This window comes from Saccopteryx leptura, chromosome 13, assembly GCF_036850995.1.
Source record: "Saccopteryx leptura isolate mSacLep1 chromosome 13, mSacLep1_pri_phased_curated, whole genome shotgun sequence".
In the NCBI taxonomy this organism is placed as follows: domain Eukaryota; kingdom Metazoa; phylum Chordata; class Mammalia; order Chiroptera; family Emballonuridae; genus Saccopteryx; species Saccopteryx leptura.
Window position 1 is genome coordinate 29,585,994 of NC_089515.1, and position 17,365 is coordinate 29,603,358.

The 17,365-nt window shown below is 55.0% G+C and overlaps 1 protein-coding gene across 2 annotated transcripts in view; it reads left to right on the top strand.

Annotated features, from left to right (window-relative positions):
• Positions 1-14,886, top strand: part of CRTAC1 (cartilage acidic protein 1) — a 145,863-nt gene extending 130,977 nt beyond the window's left edge. Inside the window, exons 12-15 of one of the 2 annotated variants that reach the window (XM_066355250.1) lie at positions 8,890-9,035; positions 10,722-10,764; positions 12,996-13,139; positions 14,690-14,886. In XM_066355250.1, coding sequence (XP_066211347.1) covers positions 8,890-9,035; positions 10,722-10,764; positions 12,996-13,139; positions 14,690-14,694 — 338 coding nt within the window. In that variant the 3' untranslated portion in view covers positions 14,695-14,886. Of the gene's footprint in view, positions 1-8,889; positions 9,036-10,721; positions 10,765-12,995; positions 13,140-13,593; positions 14,088-14,689 lie in introns of those variants that run through there. The other variant, XM_066355249.1, reaches the window with a different exon arrangement.
• Positions 14,887-17,365: the final 2,479 nt, after the last annotated feature.

A 17,365-nucleotide genomic window follows, 5' to 3' on the forward strand; every position in this document is an offset into this window, starting at 1 on the left:
TTTAAATACATCGTCATAGAGCAGTAGCCGACATGAATCGAGCACTTAGTATGTGCTGGGCACTGGGCTAAGTGCTTTCATAAAACACTTTATTCATTTCTCACTACAACATGAGGAGCCATAAACACCAGTTCACAGGACAGGAAACTGAGGCTGAGATTAAACAACCTGCCCCAAATCACAGCTTCAGACAGTAGGGTGGGCTGAATCTGGGCCCTGACGTTTTGGACACTGCTTCCAAATTCTCGACCACTGTGACATGATGTTTGACCTCCGGCAGCTGTTCTATGTGGAGCCAGCCAAGGTCCTCCTGCTCTTCCTCTTTCTCCTTGGACATTGCTGCCCCCTCAGTTACCAGATGACCCAAGTGAGGTCGTCCAAGTACCATGGTGGCTGCCATGGTACCATAGGCGGGATGTTCATCCAGGTGTCTGGATGGACATCAACCGTCACCCCATTGTACAAATAAGGGAATTGAGACTCACATAGCACATCAGTAATGAGGCCAGGACAGAGGCTAGTTCTTCCTCCCCACATCCATGGACTGCCTCTGCTATTTTAAGACGTATTATGGGTGTTATTGGGTCTCTTACCTGGCCAGCATCTGCCCTTCCAAGAGAACAGACCTTCTCTCCACTGGGCCTCCTCGGCCCGGTCGTTGGTGGGATCGTGGGGCCTGAGAGCCTCCGAGCCTCTTCAGCTGTCTGCCTCCCGTGCTCAGGATGTGGACAGTGCACCTAGCTGGGAGCCCCTCCTGACGGCCTGTCCTTGTCTTTTGTAAGACATGAGACTTGTTCTGGGTCTGAACTCTGGCTCGGACTGCTCCATGGGTCCCCCTGCACACTCCTCTCTATTGCCAGGATCCACTCCCAGAGAGGCGCTGGCGGAAGGCTGCCCCCAGAGACGGGCCCCTCGGGTCAGCCTTGGCCTTGGCAGTGCGACTCCCCGAGGCAGCTCCGCAGGCAGCAGGGCTAGCGGCCTGAGACACGGTGAGGGGCAGGCAGACTCCGCCCCTACAGCTCCAAGACGCTCCTATTCCGGAGGATCTTGTTCATGGATCCAGCACAGCACAGGCCTTCCTGATGGAGGGACCAGCGCAGGAGCTGGAAGAGAGGGGGCCGTTGGGAAAGGCTGGATGGGAGGGAAGCTTGAGGAGAAGGAACGGGGTGGAGATGGACGGAGACGGGGCCTGGAGGGACCCAGAGACAGAGAGACGTGGGGAAGGGACAGGTCAGACACAGCAGAAGCGCTCCCTGCCCTCCAGGCTCACAGCCCACTGAGAGAGGCCGGCGGACACAGGAACTCTGTGCAGGGCAGACTCGGACGTCCGTCACCCTGGCCCAGCGCCTGGGAGCGGACCGAGGGAGACATTAGTTCTGCTCTGGGAAGTTCCCAAGAAAGTGGGCCCAGAACTAGGTCTAGAAGGATAGTAGGAGTTGGGAAAGTGTGGATGGGAGACTGAGGAGAGCATTCCAGGGGCTGTACTGGCTTGAACAAATGCCCAGAGATGAGGGTGCTCAGTGTGTCCGTAAAATGGGCATGGTCTGGTGGGAGCAGCGCCTGGGCAGGGAGGCCAGGGCCACACTGTTGGGGCACCCAGAGCCAGGCCGAGAGGGCAGGGGGAACAGAGCGGGTCTGGAGAGCTGGACAAGCCAAAGCCAGGCTTTGCTGTGCAGGGCAGGGCTTAGAAGGAGCCCAGGGGCCACTAGCAGGGGTACCAGGTATTTGTCATTCGCTGTGTGACTTATTGCACTTAGCATAATACCCTCTAGGTCCATCCATGCTGTTGCAAATAGCAAATTTTCATTCTTTTTTTATTGCTGAATAATATTTCATTGTGTGTGTGTGTGTGTGTGTGTGTGTGTGTGTGTGTGTATATATACCACATCTTCTTTATCCATTCAGCTGTCTTCATCACCATTGACAGACAGCTAGTTTGCATCCATCTCTTGGCTATTGTAAATAATGCACAATGAACATAGGGGTGCATATATCTTTTCTACTACGTGTTTTTGGGGTCTTGGGCTGAATACCCGGAAGTGGAATTTCTGGACCATGTGGCAGCTCTATCTTTTATTTTTTTGCTGCACAGTATTTCATTGTGCGGCAGCATTCATAATTTAGCTAGCAAGTCCCCTATTGATGGACAATTCGGTGGTTTCCAATCCTGAGCAGCTTGTTTTGTGGTGTTTGGGGTGAGAGGGGGCATGTCCAGAACATGAATGGAAGACAGTCCTGCGTAAAGTCCGAATTACTTACTGAGTAGATGGCGGCTTGAGCTGTGCAGCTGTGAGGATGGCAGCGGTCTCTAAGGGAGAGGCTGCAGGACCTCCTCTCCAGCACTCGCTCCGGCTCACCCCAGCTGACCCTGCTTCCTCCCTCCCTCCATGGGTCACCCCCGCCTCCTCTGGCTCTGGCCTCACAGCCAGGCGTGCTGTGGGAACATGCCTGTGGATACACATGTGCCCCGCCCCCAGCACACCCTCAACTCAGGCTCATCTCTGCGATGGCTGCAGGCCTGGCTCGGCCAGCACTGAGCCGTGGTTAGAAGACCGAGCTTCTCAGACAGACCCTCACTGCACTCCTGACTCTGGGGGTCTCCCCTGTGTGGAGTCATACCATAAAAATTCAGGGACCTCACTGGAGGTTTCACTCTCCAGGGGTTTCCCAGAGGGCCCCCTGGCCTTGGCTGTCGTGCAAAGCGCTCTCAGCTTCAGATCTGTCCCTGCTGACCCACCTCAGCCACCCCTGCTCAGTGTGGCCCCTGTTCCTCCTCCTCTTCCCACCCTGCCTTGGCCTCTCCCTGCTCCTGCTGGTGCAGCCGGCGGCCAGGCTCACAGAGCGTTTCCACTCTCAGCCGTTGTTGAGCGCCCCTGCTGCCCCCTGGCTGCCCCATGCAACTCCTGCCCACCCACACCCCGTCTCTTTCTTTCCTAACAAGCAGAGGGCTGAGGCAGCTCACAGAAACCCAGAAAATGAAAACAAGCGCCAATAACCTACTTGGCCCCGCCGGCCTTCATTAGGGGCTCCCTCAGTGGCCAGCCCGCCCCAGGCCCCCAGGCGTGGAGGGTACCCCCACCCACACACACCTCCTTCCTTTCAGCTAGTTGTTTGCAACTGACTCTGAGCTGCCTCCACGCCGGCTGGTGCTCATTTAGGGAAGGAAAATTCAGTGTCCCACATGAAAATTGCTTTATTAAAGTGCAAAAATATTCCAACTGTATTCCCACCATCTGTTTTGCTTGTAATTCTTCTGAAAAGCACAATTCTTTGTGCCTCCTTGGCCTTTGTCCTTTAAAAGCTGCCAGAGAGCTGTGGCTGGTTAATGGGGCCACCTCTGGTCACAGACCCACAAGCCACTTAAAGGCTGTGCTGTGCAGTGGCTGGAGGCCAGGGGGGACCCCGGCTGTGCGGCTGCATGAAGAACTGCAGTGTCTGGGGCAGAGGGACAGCCAGGCCTGGGCCCGGAGCCGGGGTTCCCGTCCTAGCTCAGACACCTGCGGGTCACTTGACCTCACCGGCCTCGGGGCCTCCATTTGGAGAGTGGGAATAAAACACCCACCTGGCAGGGTTGCTGGGAAGGTTTGAGTCCGCCACCCATGCTAGGGCTCCCAGACTGCTCTCCCACCCAGCTAACACACATTCTCACACTCTGCTTCTCCCACTGTGAGCTTCTCCCTGGTCCTCACACAGCCCGTATCACACCTCCTGCCTTTGCCCACGCTGCACCCTCCACCTGGGTGCACACCTCCCGCCTTTGCCCACGCTGCACCCTCCACCTGGGTGCACACCTCCCGCCTTTGCCCACGCTGCACCCTCCACCTGGGTGCACACCTCCCGCCTTTGCCCACGCTGCACCCTCCACCTGGGTGCACACCTCCTGCCTTTGCCCACGCTGCACCCTCCACCTGGGTGCACACCTCCTGCCTTTGCTCACGCTGCACCCTCCACCTGGGTGCACACCTCCTGCCTTTGCCCACGCTGCACCCTCCACCTGGGTGCACACCTCCTGCCTTTGCCCACGCTGCACCCTCCACCTGGGTGCACACCTCCTGCCTTTGCTCACGCTGCACCCTCCACCTGGGTGCACACCTCCTGCCTTTGCTCACGCTGCACCCTCCACCTGGGTGCACACCTCCTGCCTTTGCTCACGCTGCACCCTCCACCTGGGTGCACACCTCCTGCCTTTGCTCACGCTGCACCCTCCACCTGGGTGCACACCTCCTGCCTTTGCTCACGCTGCACCCTCCACCTGGGTGCACACCTCCTGCCTTTGCCCACGCTGCACCCTCCACCTGGGTGCACACCTCCTGCCTTTGCCCATGCTGCACCCTCCACCTGGGTGCACACCTCCTGCCTTTGCCCACGCTGCACCCTCCACCTGGGTGCACACCTCCCGCCTTTGCCCACGCTGCACCCTCCACCTGGGTGCACACCTCCTGCCTTTGCCCATGCTGCACCCTCCACCTGGGTGCTCTTTCTTCCCTTCTCTGCCTCATAAACTCCAGCACTTCTGCAACACCCGATGGAAAAGACTTTTAGCACCCGCCTCTCTCGCCAAGTGGTACCAATGCCATGGCTGCACTTTCTCAGCTTATTACAACATAATCCCTGTGTTTCTTGCCCGCCCAGGACTCAGCTCCTCCCGGAGGGGCCAGGGTCTGTCTCCCTGTTGCTGAATCCCAGACCCTTGCATGCTGCTCAGCTGTGGTGAGCAGGGGGTGGGGGTGGGCTGGCCCACAGAACAGGGTGCTGCAGGTGTGGGCTTTGGGGTCACACCCTGTTCCCTAGCTGGGTAACTGGACAGTTCACTTTACCTCTCCAAGTCTCAGTTCCCTCAGCTCTCGAGTGAAAATGATAAAACTAGTACCTCCCTCATGGAGCTGCCACGAGGACCTGATGCACTAATACTGAGAGACACCTGGTCCAGTCTGGGGTATATATTTTCTTGTATTATTGCCCAACAAGTGAAAGCCCTTTGGGAACTGCAGGGTGCCCCCATGTCAAAGGGATGATGGGGATGGAGCTGCTGAGGGTGCCAGTCTACATTCCAGGGGAGAAGGACTGGCCTTCCCGGGAGTGCTAGAGCTCTGGGTCACACCCCCACCTTACAGATGAACAAACTGAGGCCCCAAAGGAGTACCCAAGCCAGCGAGATAACCAGTGCAGAGGGGGGAGTCCCCGGCTCACAGGCTCACTTCTCTCAGAGCCCCGCCCCTCCTTCGGTCTGGAGAAAGGGAGGAAGCAGGACTCGACGCTCTGGGCTGTAAATACAAGATGTAAATTTGTGATTGTCTATGAATATTCGGCAACTCTTTTGAGTTATTTGTGGCACCTCAGTCAGGCTGGAAAAATTTATTCATGTTCTGTTGGCTTAGGTGAAAACAGTTGCTTCTCTTTGTCTCCTTTTCTTAGTGGAAAAAACGCTTACTTTATACATATGCCACTTAATTTGGACACTATACACCCTACAAACGCCAGCTCGCTTGAACCTCTCAAGAAACTACTCCAAAACAGAAAGAAGTCTGCAGCTGACACCCCCCTCCCGTTTCCACCCCCTTCTCCAAAAGAAACGATCATGGACTGAGCGGATGGGGGAATAGAGGGGTTGTGAGAAATGTTTTCTAGCTGAAGGAAGCGATCCCCAGAACCAGGGGAGCGGCCTGGGCGGGGCCGGCGTGTGGGAGGAGAAGCTGCACTGTGTGTGCACACGGCCCTCTCCGGGAACTTCTCCTGGGCGCGGCCGCCCACCTGCCCGCAGGGGAGGGCTGCTCACCTCCGACACTCCCAGAGTGTGGCGGCTGGTCCCTGTCCTCATTAGCTCGAGGGCACAGCGGCAGCGAGGCTGGAATGTTCCAAGAGTACAGGACTCAGGAGAAAGATGCAGCTGGGTGCCCCCCGCCCCCCGCCGCCACCCCCAGAGCCCCGTCTGCACAAGGATTTCTCCACCAAGTCTGGACATGGCTTCCAAGCCTTTTCTAAACTATGGGAACCCTTTCGTACGTAAAGATATTTCGCAAACTACCCTCTGTCCCCACAGTATCTATCACTGTAAAATCCACGAATGGACAAGAATGACCAAAAGCTAGTATAAATTCAAGAGCAGTTTTGGGTTTCGCTTGTTTTCTAACAGTATCTATATACATTAAGGGGAAGCAACCCATGCATGTGGGTGACATGTTATTTATTCAGCCCACAAATGATGCTTGGGGGAATGTCTGTGAGTGTGGACCCCTGAGCGCCTGCCACATCTGGTCAGCTCGGTGGGTGCTAACAAGGGGCACACCCTCCCTCCCTGCTGAGCACTGCCCTCTTCCTGGGGTGGGTGCTAACAAGGGGCAGCACCCTCCCTCCCTCCCTCCCTGCTGAGCACTGCCCTCTTCCTGGGGTGGGTGCTAACAAGGGGCAGCACCCTCCCTCCCTCCCTCCCTGCTGAGCACTGCCCTCTTCCTGGGGTGGGTGCTAACAAGGGGCGCACCCTCCCTCCCTCCCTCCCTGCTGAGCACTGCCCTCTTCCTGGGGTGGGTGCTAACAAGGGGCACACCCTCCCTCCCTCCCTCCCTGCTGAGCACTGCCCTCTTCCTGGGGTGGGTGCTAACAAGGGGCGCACCCTCCCTCCCTCCCTCCCTGCTGAGCACTGCCCTCTTCCTGGGGTGGGTGCTAACAAGGGGTGCACCCTCCCTCCCTCCCTGCTGAGCGCTGCCCTCTTCCTGGGGTGGGTGCTAACAAGGGGCGCACCCTCCCTCCCTCCCTGCTGAGCACTGCCCTCTTCCTGGGGTGGGTGCTAACAAGGGGCAGCACCCTCCCTCCCTCCTGCTGAGCACTGCCCTCTTCCTGGGGTGGGTGCTAACAAGGGGCAGCACCCTCCCTCCCTCCTGCTGAGCACTGCCCTCTTCCTGGGGTGGGTGCTAACAAGGGGCGCACCCTCCCTCCCTCCCTGCTGAGCACTGCCCTCTAACTGGGGTGGGTGCTAACAAGGGGTGCACCCTCCCTCCCTCCCTGCTGAGCGCTGCCCTCTTCCTGGGGCAGCTGACTAGAACAGCTTCTCTCTGCAGGTGAGGCCCCGCTCGCTCTTCTCTGCACCCCAATCCATCACCATTAGCCTGACCTTGCCACGGTGACGGGCCTGGTGCCTTAAGCAGGGAGCTGGGGCTGGTTTTGACAATGCCTAAACACCTGACAAATCTCTCCAACTTGTTTTCTGCCAGTGATGTAATGCATTGCTCTGTGGTTGTGTGCGGATGGGTTCACCGGGAACATTCTCTGAGCTTCTCCATCAGCTTCCCGGAGTGGTATTTCTCTGTGCCCGCCACCTCCCAGGTCTCCTTTAGAGCTCCGCTCATGTGCCTTCTCCCCAGGAGCCGACCCCGACCATGCTGATGAGAAAAGGCCCCCAGACAACCCTCCATTCCTCTTTACTTCATTTCCCTATTTTTGTTTTCTTCATAGAGCTTGTCAGTATCAGCCATTATTTATTTGTTCATCAGTTTGCCTGTCTATCCCCACTAGAGTGGAAGCTCCCTGAAAACAAGGACGTTCCCAGTAACAAAAATGAGCCTGACCACTAGCAGGCTATAAGTGTATGTGTAAGTGTAAGTGTAAATATAAGTGTAAGTGTAAGTATAAGTATAAGTGTAAGTGTAAGTGTAAGTGTAAGTATGAATGTGATGTGACATGCTCCAGAGTGCACCGCGAGCCAGCTGCAGCCCTGGGATTTGACCCCAGGTCTCCCAGGCACCCACCCCCCACCTTGTTCTTTCCAACCTACCAGGTAAGTGGTGCAGTCAAGATTTGAACCTAGGACTGCACAGTCAACCTGCTCACCACCAGGCTTCACCCTCTCCTCCAAAACAACCTCAGGCTGACTGGCCTATCCACTAGGATGGAAGTTCTAGAGTGGCTCTGTCCAGTATGGTGGCCCGCAGCCACTTGTGGCTATTTAAATTTAACACAACTAAAACTAAACAGAACTTGAAATTCAGTTCCTTGTTACACTAATCTCACTCCACGTGCTCAGCAGCCACCTGTGGCCTGCGGCTGCCAGGGCGGACAGCGTGGGTGGAGAACACTGCCACACTGCAGAGTCCCACTGGATGCGGTTGTTCCGAAGAGCAGGAGCTCGTCTGCCACACTGATCTCACTCCACGTGCTCAGCAGCCACCTGTGGCCTGCGGCTGCCAGGGTGGACAGCGTGGGTGGAGAACGCTGCCACACTGGGTGGGTGGAGAACGCTGCCACACTGCAGTCCCACTGGGTGCGGTTGTTCCGAAGAGCAGGAGCTCGTCTGCCACACTGATCTCACTCCACGTGCTCAGCAGCCACCTGTGGCCTGCGGCTGCCAGGGTGGACAGCGTGGGTGGAGAACACTGCCACATTGGGTGGGTGGAGAACGCTGCCACACTGCAGTCCCACTGGGTGCGGTTGTTCCGAAGAGCAGGAGCTCGTCTGCCACACTGATCTCACTCCACGTGCTCAGCAGCCACCTGTGGCCTGCGGCTGCCAGGGTGGACAGCGTGGGTGGAGAACGCTGCCACACTGGGTGGGTGGAGAACGCTGCCACACTGCAGTCCCACTGGGTGCGGTTGTTCCGAAGAGCAGGAGCTCGTCTGCCACACTGATCTCACTCCACGTGCTCAGCAGCCACCTGTGGCCTGCGGCTGCCAGGGCGGACAGCGTGGGTAGAGAACGCTGCCACACTGCAGTCCCACTGGATGCGGTTGTTCCGAAGAGCAGGAGCTCGTCTGCCAGGTTCCCTGCTGCCCTCGCACTAGCACAGGGCTCCCTTCATACTTCTATTAAATGGATGGATAGATGAACGAGGACACTGGTTCTGAGAACCCCCCCTCCCGCTCGCCTCTGCTGCTGACCTTTTCTCCTTCTGCCCCACAGGGAAGGATGAAGCCAGCAGCGTGGAGGTGACGTGGCCAGATGGCAAGATGGCGAGCCGGAACGTGGCCAGCGGGGAGATGAACTCGGTGCTAGAGATCCCCTACCCCCAGGATGAGGACAGACTTCAGGACCCAGCCCCGCTGGAGGTGAGGAAGGGATCTGGGCCTCATGTCCACAAAAGAGGCTCCATCCACAAACCCTCTAGAAAGATGGAAATCTTAGCCCAGGGCAGATATCGTAACAATCCCACTGTTTGTAGTTTGTACAGCAGTACCCGCACCCATCTCTTCTATCCTCACAGAGATCTGGGGCTATTGGCAGTACCAGTATCTTTGCACCCCTTCTATGGAGGAGGAAAACCAAGACCAAAAGCAAAAAACCACCAAGGTTGCACAGCCAGTTGTGAGCAGCGTTAGGAATTGATGGCCGCTCTTTCCAAGTCTCTGACAAGCCCCCGGTTGCTTCTGAGGGTGGGGTAGGGCCTCTGGGAGCTCTTGGAGGAAGAGCTCCAGATTCTAACTCTGACGGGGCCACTTGGTTGCAAATAGCAAGAATCCTCTTAAATCTACAGAGAACAGGGGACTTATACGGAGACTTCTAGGGGAGCTCACAAGATCCAAGAAAAAGCTAAGGATGAGCAGAAACCATGGCATCCCAGTGGCCTCAACCCCAGGAACTCAAGCACCTTGGTCACTCAAGTGCTGGCCTGGGGGTGAGGAGGTCATTCCCCTCCCCAGTTGTCCCCACCAGCCCCTCCTCATCCCTCTGTACTGGCAGTTGACATTTTCTGTCTTGTGTAGAGTGTTGTTTTGAGTCCCCCACCCTACCACCAATCTGCTGTCCCTAAGATCCCCCCATATAGACATAACAAAGCCCCCCACGGTTTGACATGTCCAGGTTTCCAAATCTGTCTCAGCCTCAGTGAGTTCACATTCTAGCCACGCCTCTGATGCATCCTGCTGGGTTGTCCAGCACTGGTTCAGTTACACCAGGGGTCCCCAAACTTTTTACACAGGGGTCCAGTTCACTGTCCCTCAAGACTGTTGGAGGGCCAGACTATAAAAAAGAACTATGAACAAATCCCTATGCACACTGCATATATCTTATTTTAAAGTAAAAAAACAAAACGGGACAAATACAATATTTAAAATAAAGAACAAGTAAATTTAAATCAACAAACTGACCAGTATTTCAATGGAAACTATGGGCCGGCTTTTGGCTAATGAGATGGTCAATGTCCAGTTTCATATTTGTCACTGCTAGCCGTAACAAGTGATATGACGCGCTTCCGGAGCCGGGACGCGTGCATCCCGCGTCACCGGAAGTAGTACTGTACGTGAGCGACGCTGCTACATACAGTACTCCAGGAGCACAGGATATGGATGCTGACCACCAATGAAAGAGGTGCCCCTTCCAGAAGTGTGGCGGGGGCCAGATAAATGACCCCAGGGGGCCCCATGTGGCCCGCGGGCCGTAGTTTGGGGACCCCTGAGTTACACTTTGCCTCAGTTGAGACCCAGCCTCGGTGGCAGGGCGGTGCCACAGGAGGTCACATTGCTGTTAGCCGTCCCAGCTCAGACACGTGGGCCCCATGTGAGGGGAACGAGCAGGAGTTGGACTGAATCTCTTCTTGGCCTTTTGCCCCCCCCCCCCCGTGCCTTATTCTCAGGGCAAGGGAAGGGGTCCTGGCGGAGAGGAGCTCCCAGCAGGCCCAGAGCCAACAGCACCCTCATTCTGGGGTCAGGGTGACAGCTGCTCTGTGGCTGGGACTGGGACGGGGTCTGAGATGAAATCTCAACTCACCAGTGTCTCTGCTTCTGCCCACCTTGCAGTGCGGCCAAGGATTCTCCCAGCAGGAAAGTGGCCATTGCACGGGTGAGTTGCCTGCAGGCGTGGGGGATGGGGCAGAGGCCGGACTCGCCCTGGGGACAGTCATCCTGGGCCCTGGCAAAGTTCAGCTTGCAGATAAGGGGTGGAAAAGCAAGGAGGGGACCATTTTTTTGTTGTTGTTCTTGGGGCTCCAGATGCCAAGACAACCACCCTGTGACTCACTAAGGTGGGAGTGATGTTAGCAACCATCGGGCTGGGTCGCCACAGCGCTGGGGTTTGGCATTGCTTCCCTCCCATGAATACAGAGAGGTTGAGTAGAGCCACGAGACACACACACTGCCGGCACCATGCCCACAGGGAGGCCTGACTACTGGGGGCTGTGATGGCAGGGTAGGCTCAGTCCCCCACAGAGAGATGGCGGCTTCACCCCGGCCAGCCGAGGGCGGGCACTGCCGGGGGCGCTGGAGCAAACGAGGGGGTGGGGTATGGTCTCTGCACAGAAGGGAGATTGCAGCCTTGGGCAGTGTGGGGGCAGGTAGCTGTCACACTGCCGGGACAGCAGTTCTGGGAAGGTCCAGTGACCTTCCGAAAGTCCCCCAAGGACTGGCAGTAGGGAGGGGCGGCCTAGAGGTTCAGCATTCAGAGGCTCACAGATGTCTTTCATCCCACTGGCTGGCAATGAGGGGCCTAGTCAAGGATGCCTCCTGCCTTTCGGCCCTCGGGCAGCTTTCCTCCCAAGTCCACTCTGCACGTGTCCATCAACCACAGGCAAATGGGTCCACCACTGAGAGACAGACACAGCCCCTGTCTTCGCGGGGCTTAGAGCCCAGGGGAGAGGCTCGTGTGAGCAGAGCTGGGGAGGGGAGCGCAGGGCCTGTGAGCACACGGAGGTGGAGCCCCTGTAGGGAGGGTTCAGGAAGACACCCCAGAGAGAGCAAGATCTCAGCTGAGACCTGAGAGGTAATGAGGAGTTGGCCGGACAGAGACAAGTGTCCGGTGGACAGATGACCGCAGGCGGGAAAGTGGAAGAATATGGACGTAAGGGTGGCTTGAGGAGAAAAGGGGTCCCCTCCACGCTCCACGTCCCCACTCTGGCCCCTCCACACAGACGGTGCGTGTACACAGGAATCCCAGCGTCTTCTCTGTGTGCTGGAAGGACCCCGTGAGACCCCCGTCCGCCGCCTCTTCCTCTTAACTCCCCAGCGATCATGTCTGTGCCTCCCGCACACCAGGCCCGTGCGGACTCCTGGGAATGCGGGCCACGCACCTCCCCCGGAGGACGTTCATCTTAGTGGGGGAGACAGACCACACGTACGACCCAACAGCTGGACTAGATGAATTAAGAACCCTTGAAGCAAGGTGTGCTCTGGAGACTGTTCTGAACAGAGCAGTCAGGATGGGTCCAGAGAAGGGAATCACTGAGATCAGACCTGACAGATGAGAAGGAGCCAGCCACGGAAATAGCTGAGGGAAGAGCTCTGCCGGCAAAGGGAAGAGTGAAGACCATGCGGCAGAAAACAAGTTTAGTCTGTCAGAGGAACAGGCAGAAGGCCGACGTGCCTGGAGGGGTGGAGGAGCCAGGTGCCAAGTCTAGGAGAGTCTTGAAGCCCCAGTGAGGTGGCTGGACTTTGTTCTCAGGCCCTGTGCAGTTAAGCAGGAGAGTGCCATAACGTGATTACATTTGCAGAAGTCCAAGCAAGAGATGGTTCTGGCTGGGAATAGGCTGGTGGCAGAAGAATGAGAAGCAGGTGGACAGACAAGAGGGTTACTGTGGGGACAGAACCGATGGGGTCTGTGGTTAAATTGCCTACAGAGGTAAGGAAAAAGACAGAATCAGGGATCGCACTGACTTCTGTTTGAGCAGCTGATTGGACAACAGTGGCACCGACTGAGTGAAGGGAGGTGGGAACAGGGGGCAGAAGAGGTTTGAGGACTGGAGGGAGGGAATCTAAAGTTCCATTGGGGACCTGCTAAGTCTAAGATGCATGTTAGGCAGGTTCACGAGTCTGGAGCCCCAGGGAGGTTGTGCCTGGAAATAGGAATCATTCATGAACGAAGGGACCACCTAGGGAAAGAGTGAGATAGAAGATCCAGGACCCAGCCTGAGCACCCAAACACGTAGAGGTCAGGCACAGCAGGAGCCAGCCAAGGGGACTGGAGTGAGGAACTGGAGGCCCAGAGAGAAGTGACAGGTCCCAGGTCACAGAGTAGGTGGGGCAGCAGAGCTTGAATAAGGTCCCACAGCCTCCCGAGTGAGTGACACCCTTACCTTTCAGACACCAATGAATGCATCCAGTTCCCATTTGTGTGTCCCCGAGACAAGCCCGTGTGTGTCAACACATATGGAAGCTACCGGTGTCGGACCAACAAGAGGTGCAGTCGGGGTTACGAGCCCAATGAGGATGGCACAGCCTGTGTGGGTGAGTCTGCCCTGACCACAGTCCAGTAGCAAAAAGACGTTCCCTTCTGTGGGAGCTCTGGGGAGGCCCCAGATCGAAGTCCCCAGCCCTGCCTTCTCCTGGCTGGATGGAGTCTCCTTAGACCCTTGTTGAGTCTCCAGAAAGACCATGACAGAGGCTTGGAGAAACCCCACCACCACTGCCACCAACCCCCTGGGGTGCTAGGTTCTGGCCAGAGGTCATTGCTTTTCTCATTTCTCCCTTTTCCCGTTTTCTAAAACAAATATTCTTACCCTAGGGCCCGCCCATCTGTTCTTACTTGGGGTATAAACTAGCTCCTATTATGAACCTTCGTCTGAATTTCTGAACTGGTGTTTGTCTTCTTCTTCCCAAACACTTTCCCCTCCCCCCACCCCACCCCCACTTCCTTTCTCTTTTTCCCGTTTTCTATCTCTCTGCTCCATGCTTTTTGCAGCTCAAGTGGCCTTTTTAGGTGGGTATCCTTCTGCCGCCTTTAGAATCTCTGAGCCTCTCTCTCGGACCTCCTATCTTTCTCTAGGCCTTGGACTTTGCCTTCAGTTATATGCATTTTAAATCCCATCAATAAAGGAAAAAAACTAACAAGCTTTGTGGAAAACTAAATTTCTCCTGCTGCCTATCTCTCTTTCCACGCCCAGTAGCTTCTGCTGTGTGCTCTTTCCGAACGGACAGCAGGGGCGGCCATCTTTGAAAAGGGAAGTTTGGGAATATTGATATTGGTGTAACTTTAGAAGTTTGTGAAGCCTTTCTTTGCCTGTTTTCTGAGAAAACAGAAAAGGAAAGTCTCCTTCGCTCCAGAAGAATCAAGATAGTCCTATGTTTTCTGTATCCTCCAGTGTCCTAAGGAGCTTATTTTGCCCTTAACAAAGATGGCTCTCAGGTGGTTGCTTGCTCAGTTGATTCAATAATATCTCATGTGCCTGCCAGTTTGGCCTGTGCTGTTTCTTCTCTGTGCGCCCCGACTTCCTGTGGTAGAGAAAGCCTGATGGCGGTTGGTGGTGATGATGGGAGGGCAAAGGGTGGTCCTTTGGTATTCTTGATAAAAATGTTAAAGCTTGAACTTGCTTAGTCTTTCAGCCTCTTTCTGGAGAAATTATGTCAATAAACTCTCTGCTGGATATTAGTGCCTAGCTGGTGGGGGAAAAAAATGTGTCTGGGGCAAAGTAGATGCTGGTTAGAATGCTGAATGAGCAGCAGCCCTCTTTCTATCGCATGGCACTTGGAAAGCAAATCATGAGACAGGGAGAGTGCCCTGGGCATGAGCAATGGTTTGGGTGTGTGCATCAATGCTCACATATGGGGGACTGGGGTTTGGACCAGGTGAGGGGTGTGGGATGAGTGAGTCCAGACATGGAGGGAGTACTCTGGGTCCTCCACCTAAAGAAAGCCACTTCGCCACTCTGGGCCTCAGTTTCCCTAATCTAAATAAGAGAATTGAGTTGGTGCATCCCTAAGCACCCCTTTTTCTCTAAGCCACCTCAGTGTGTGCCTGGACATAGGCCTGGCTAATCTCAGCTTACCCTGATTTCTAGAGTGAACCTTGCGACCTGGCCTCCTCTGCAATATGCTTGGAAACTGGGAGCTCCCGAAGCCAGAACGCCCTTTGGAAATGATGTAAAGTCACACAATGCTTTCATGGCCAGCCTCGGTATGCAAGTGTGTTACAAATCACAGTTCTACTCTTCATGGAGAAAACAGTCATCCCAAGATATAATAAAATCACACTTAAGAATGCAGCAAGACTTTTAAAAACATAGTTAACCAAAAAACTCCCACTTTCTGATATAATATTAATACTTCCAATAAATCACAAAATAGGAATGCCTCGTAGCTAGGGCTGTTTTTATACTCAGAACAGGAACTGAAATGAAAAGTTTTCAAATAAAAACCAGCTACAATTTCATGGAAAAGCATACACCAACTTAAAAATGATTCCACTCCTGGGAGGCCCACTCCTGTGTGTTGACATAGAATTAAAGATCTCAGAGAGCCCCAGAGTCGAGGCTCAGAGAGATCAAGTGTCTGCCCAAGGTCACACAGCTAGCTGGTCCCTGAGCCAGGTCTGGAGCCCTCTCCCACCACCCTGTCTTGTTGGGGGGTTAACAGACAGCACTGTCACTGTTCAGGACTATTCCCTAGTCATTCTGGAAGACGCTTCCTTTTTAGAAACAAGTGAATCTAAGATGGTAAGATAAGTAATACCCGAAACCCACAGAGGCGATCGTGTCCATTGACTGGCTGCACACACAACACAGGAAATCAGAGACAGAACAGCTGGTGAGGCAGCCTGCCCAGGACATCGAGAGATTCGGGGCAACAGCAACTTCAGAGGATGGCTTAGAGACAATAACCACGAATCCCCACACTCCGAGTTTCTTATAAGAAGGTCTATTTGTGTTGTTTTATCCTACTTCATCAGTGGGGCCAGATGAGTTACTAAGAGGAGTTCAAAATCCTGCCAGCTGGGCCCTGGCCGGTTGGCTCAGCGGTAGAGCGTCAGCCTGGTGTGCAGAGCACCCGGGTTCGATTCCCGGCCAGGGCACATAGGAGAAGCACCCATCTGCTTCTCCACCCCGCCCCCCTCCTTCCTCTCTGTCTCTCTCTTCCCCTCCCGCAGCCGAGGCTCCATTGGAGCAAAGATGGCCCGGGCGCTGGGGATGGCTCCTTGGCCTCTGCCCCAGGCGCTAGAGTGGCTCTGGTCTCTTGGCAGAGCGACGCCCCGGAGGGGCAGGGCATCGCCCCCTGGTGGGCAGAGCGTCGCCCCTGGTGGGTGTGCCGGGTGGATCCCGGTCGGGCGCATGCGGGAGTCTGTCTGTCTCTCCCCGTTTCCAGCTTCAGAAAAATACAAAAAAAAAAAAAAAAAAAAATCCTGCCAGCTGTTAAGAGCACAACGACAGTATCCTGATCCCAGGGTGAGAAGGCTTTCCATTAAATTCATTCATTCGACAAATGCTGGTTGGGCACCTACTACGTGCCAGGGACTGAGCGAGGCTCTGGGCATACAGTAAAATGACATTGTTGCTGTCCCCACACTACTTTCCTCCAGCCAGAGCCACATTCAGAGGATAGAACTGGGATTCAGAGGGGCTTTATAAACGGTCTAACTAAATGTAGGGATTGCTATACCAGAAAGCTGGCCCTCTGCATTCATTCATATATTTATTTCACAAGCATTCAGTGAGAACCTCCTGTGTAACAAGCAGTGGGCCCCACCCCATGAGGAATACGACAAGGTCCCTCCAGTGAGTGGCTCAAGTCCTCTTTCCCCAAGATGCTGTGTTGGAAGAAATATGAGGCTAACGGATACAGAGGACAGGTGGGTAGTGAACCGACTCAACATGACCTGCTCCAAAACAACAAGATCTCCCCAGGGGGCCAGGAGTCCAGACTGTCTGAGCCAAGCGCCCCAGCCCAGGACATGAACTGTTCTGCGCTGAACCAGTCACAGACGGGCGCATGCAGAATGGCACCCACGCTCTCAGGCTCAGGGCTCCCATCCCCCTCCTTCCTTCTACTGCCCCTTCTCTGAGGTCCAGGGGGCCCAAACTCTGCCTCCCCCTTCTAAACACAGACAATTCAGTTCTTTTTTTATTTTTATTTTAATGGGGTGACATTGATAAATCAGGGTACATATGTTCAGAGAAAACATCTCCAGGTTATTCTGACATTTGATTATGCTGCATTCCCATCATCCAAAAGACAATTCAGTTCTTTATTTGTCCCCCTACCTCCACTCCTGACATCTTTATTGGCCCTACGGTGGATTTGACTTTGTAACAGAAACAGCAAATGCCTTCAGGACTGACCAATAACAGAATTGCCTGGGAGGGATTATGCAAATGCAGGAGCTGGCCCCATCTGAAGAGGGCAGCGTGACTCTCTTCAGCAGAGCAGGAAGATGGGCCAGCGTTGCCAGACCTCCCTTTTTTTTTTTTAAGAAAAGCCAAATAATAAAAATAATACCATTTCTATTCTGCCCAGTGTAAGGCTGGGTACTGTGGCCATGCAGATTCGCACTGAATTCGGGCAGACGGTAAAGGAACAGCGGAGCCAAAGAATGGTGGGCCATTTCGTTTATTAGAGTCTTGCAACAGCAGACAAGCAAGCAGGCAGGGCAAACTGCTTTTCTCTCTCTCAAGACTCACAAGCAAATGGGGGGGGGGGAGGGCTTCTCCTGCAAATAATGCAAAAAACGGCCCCTCGCAATG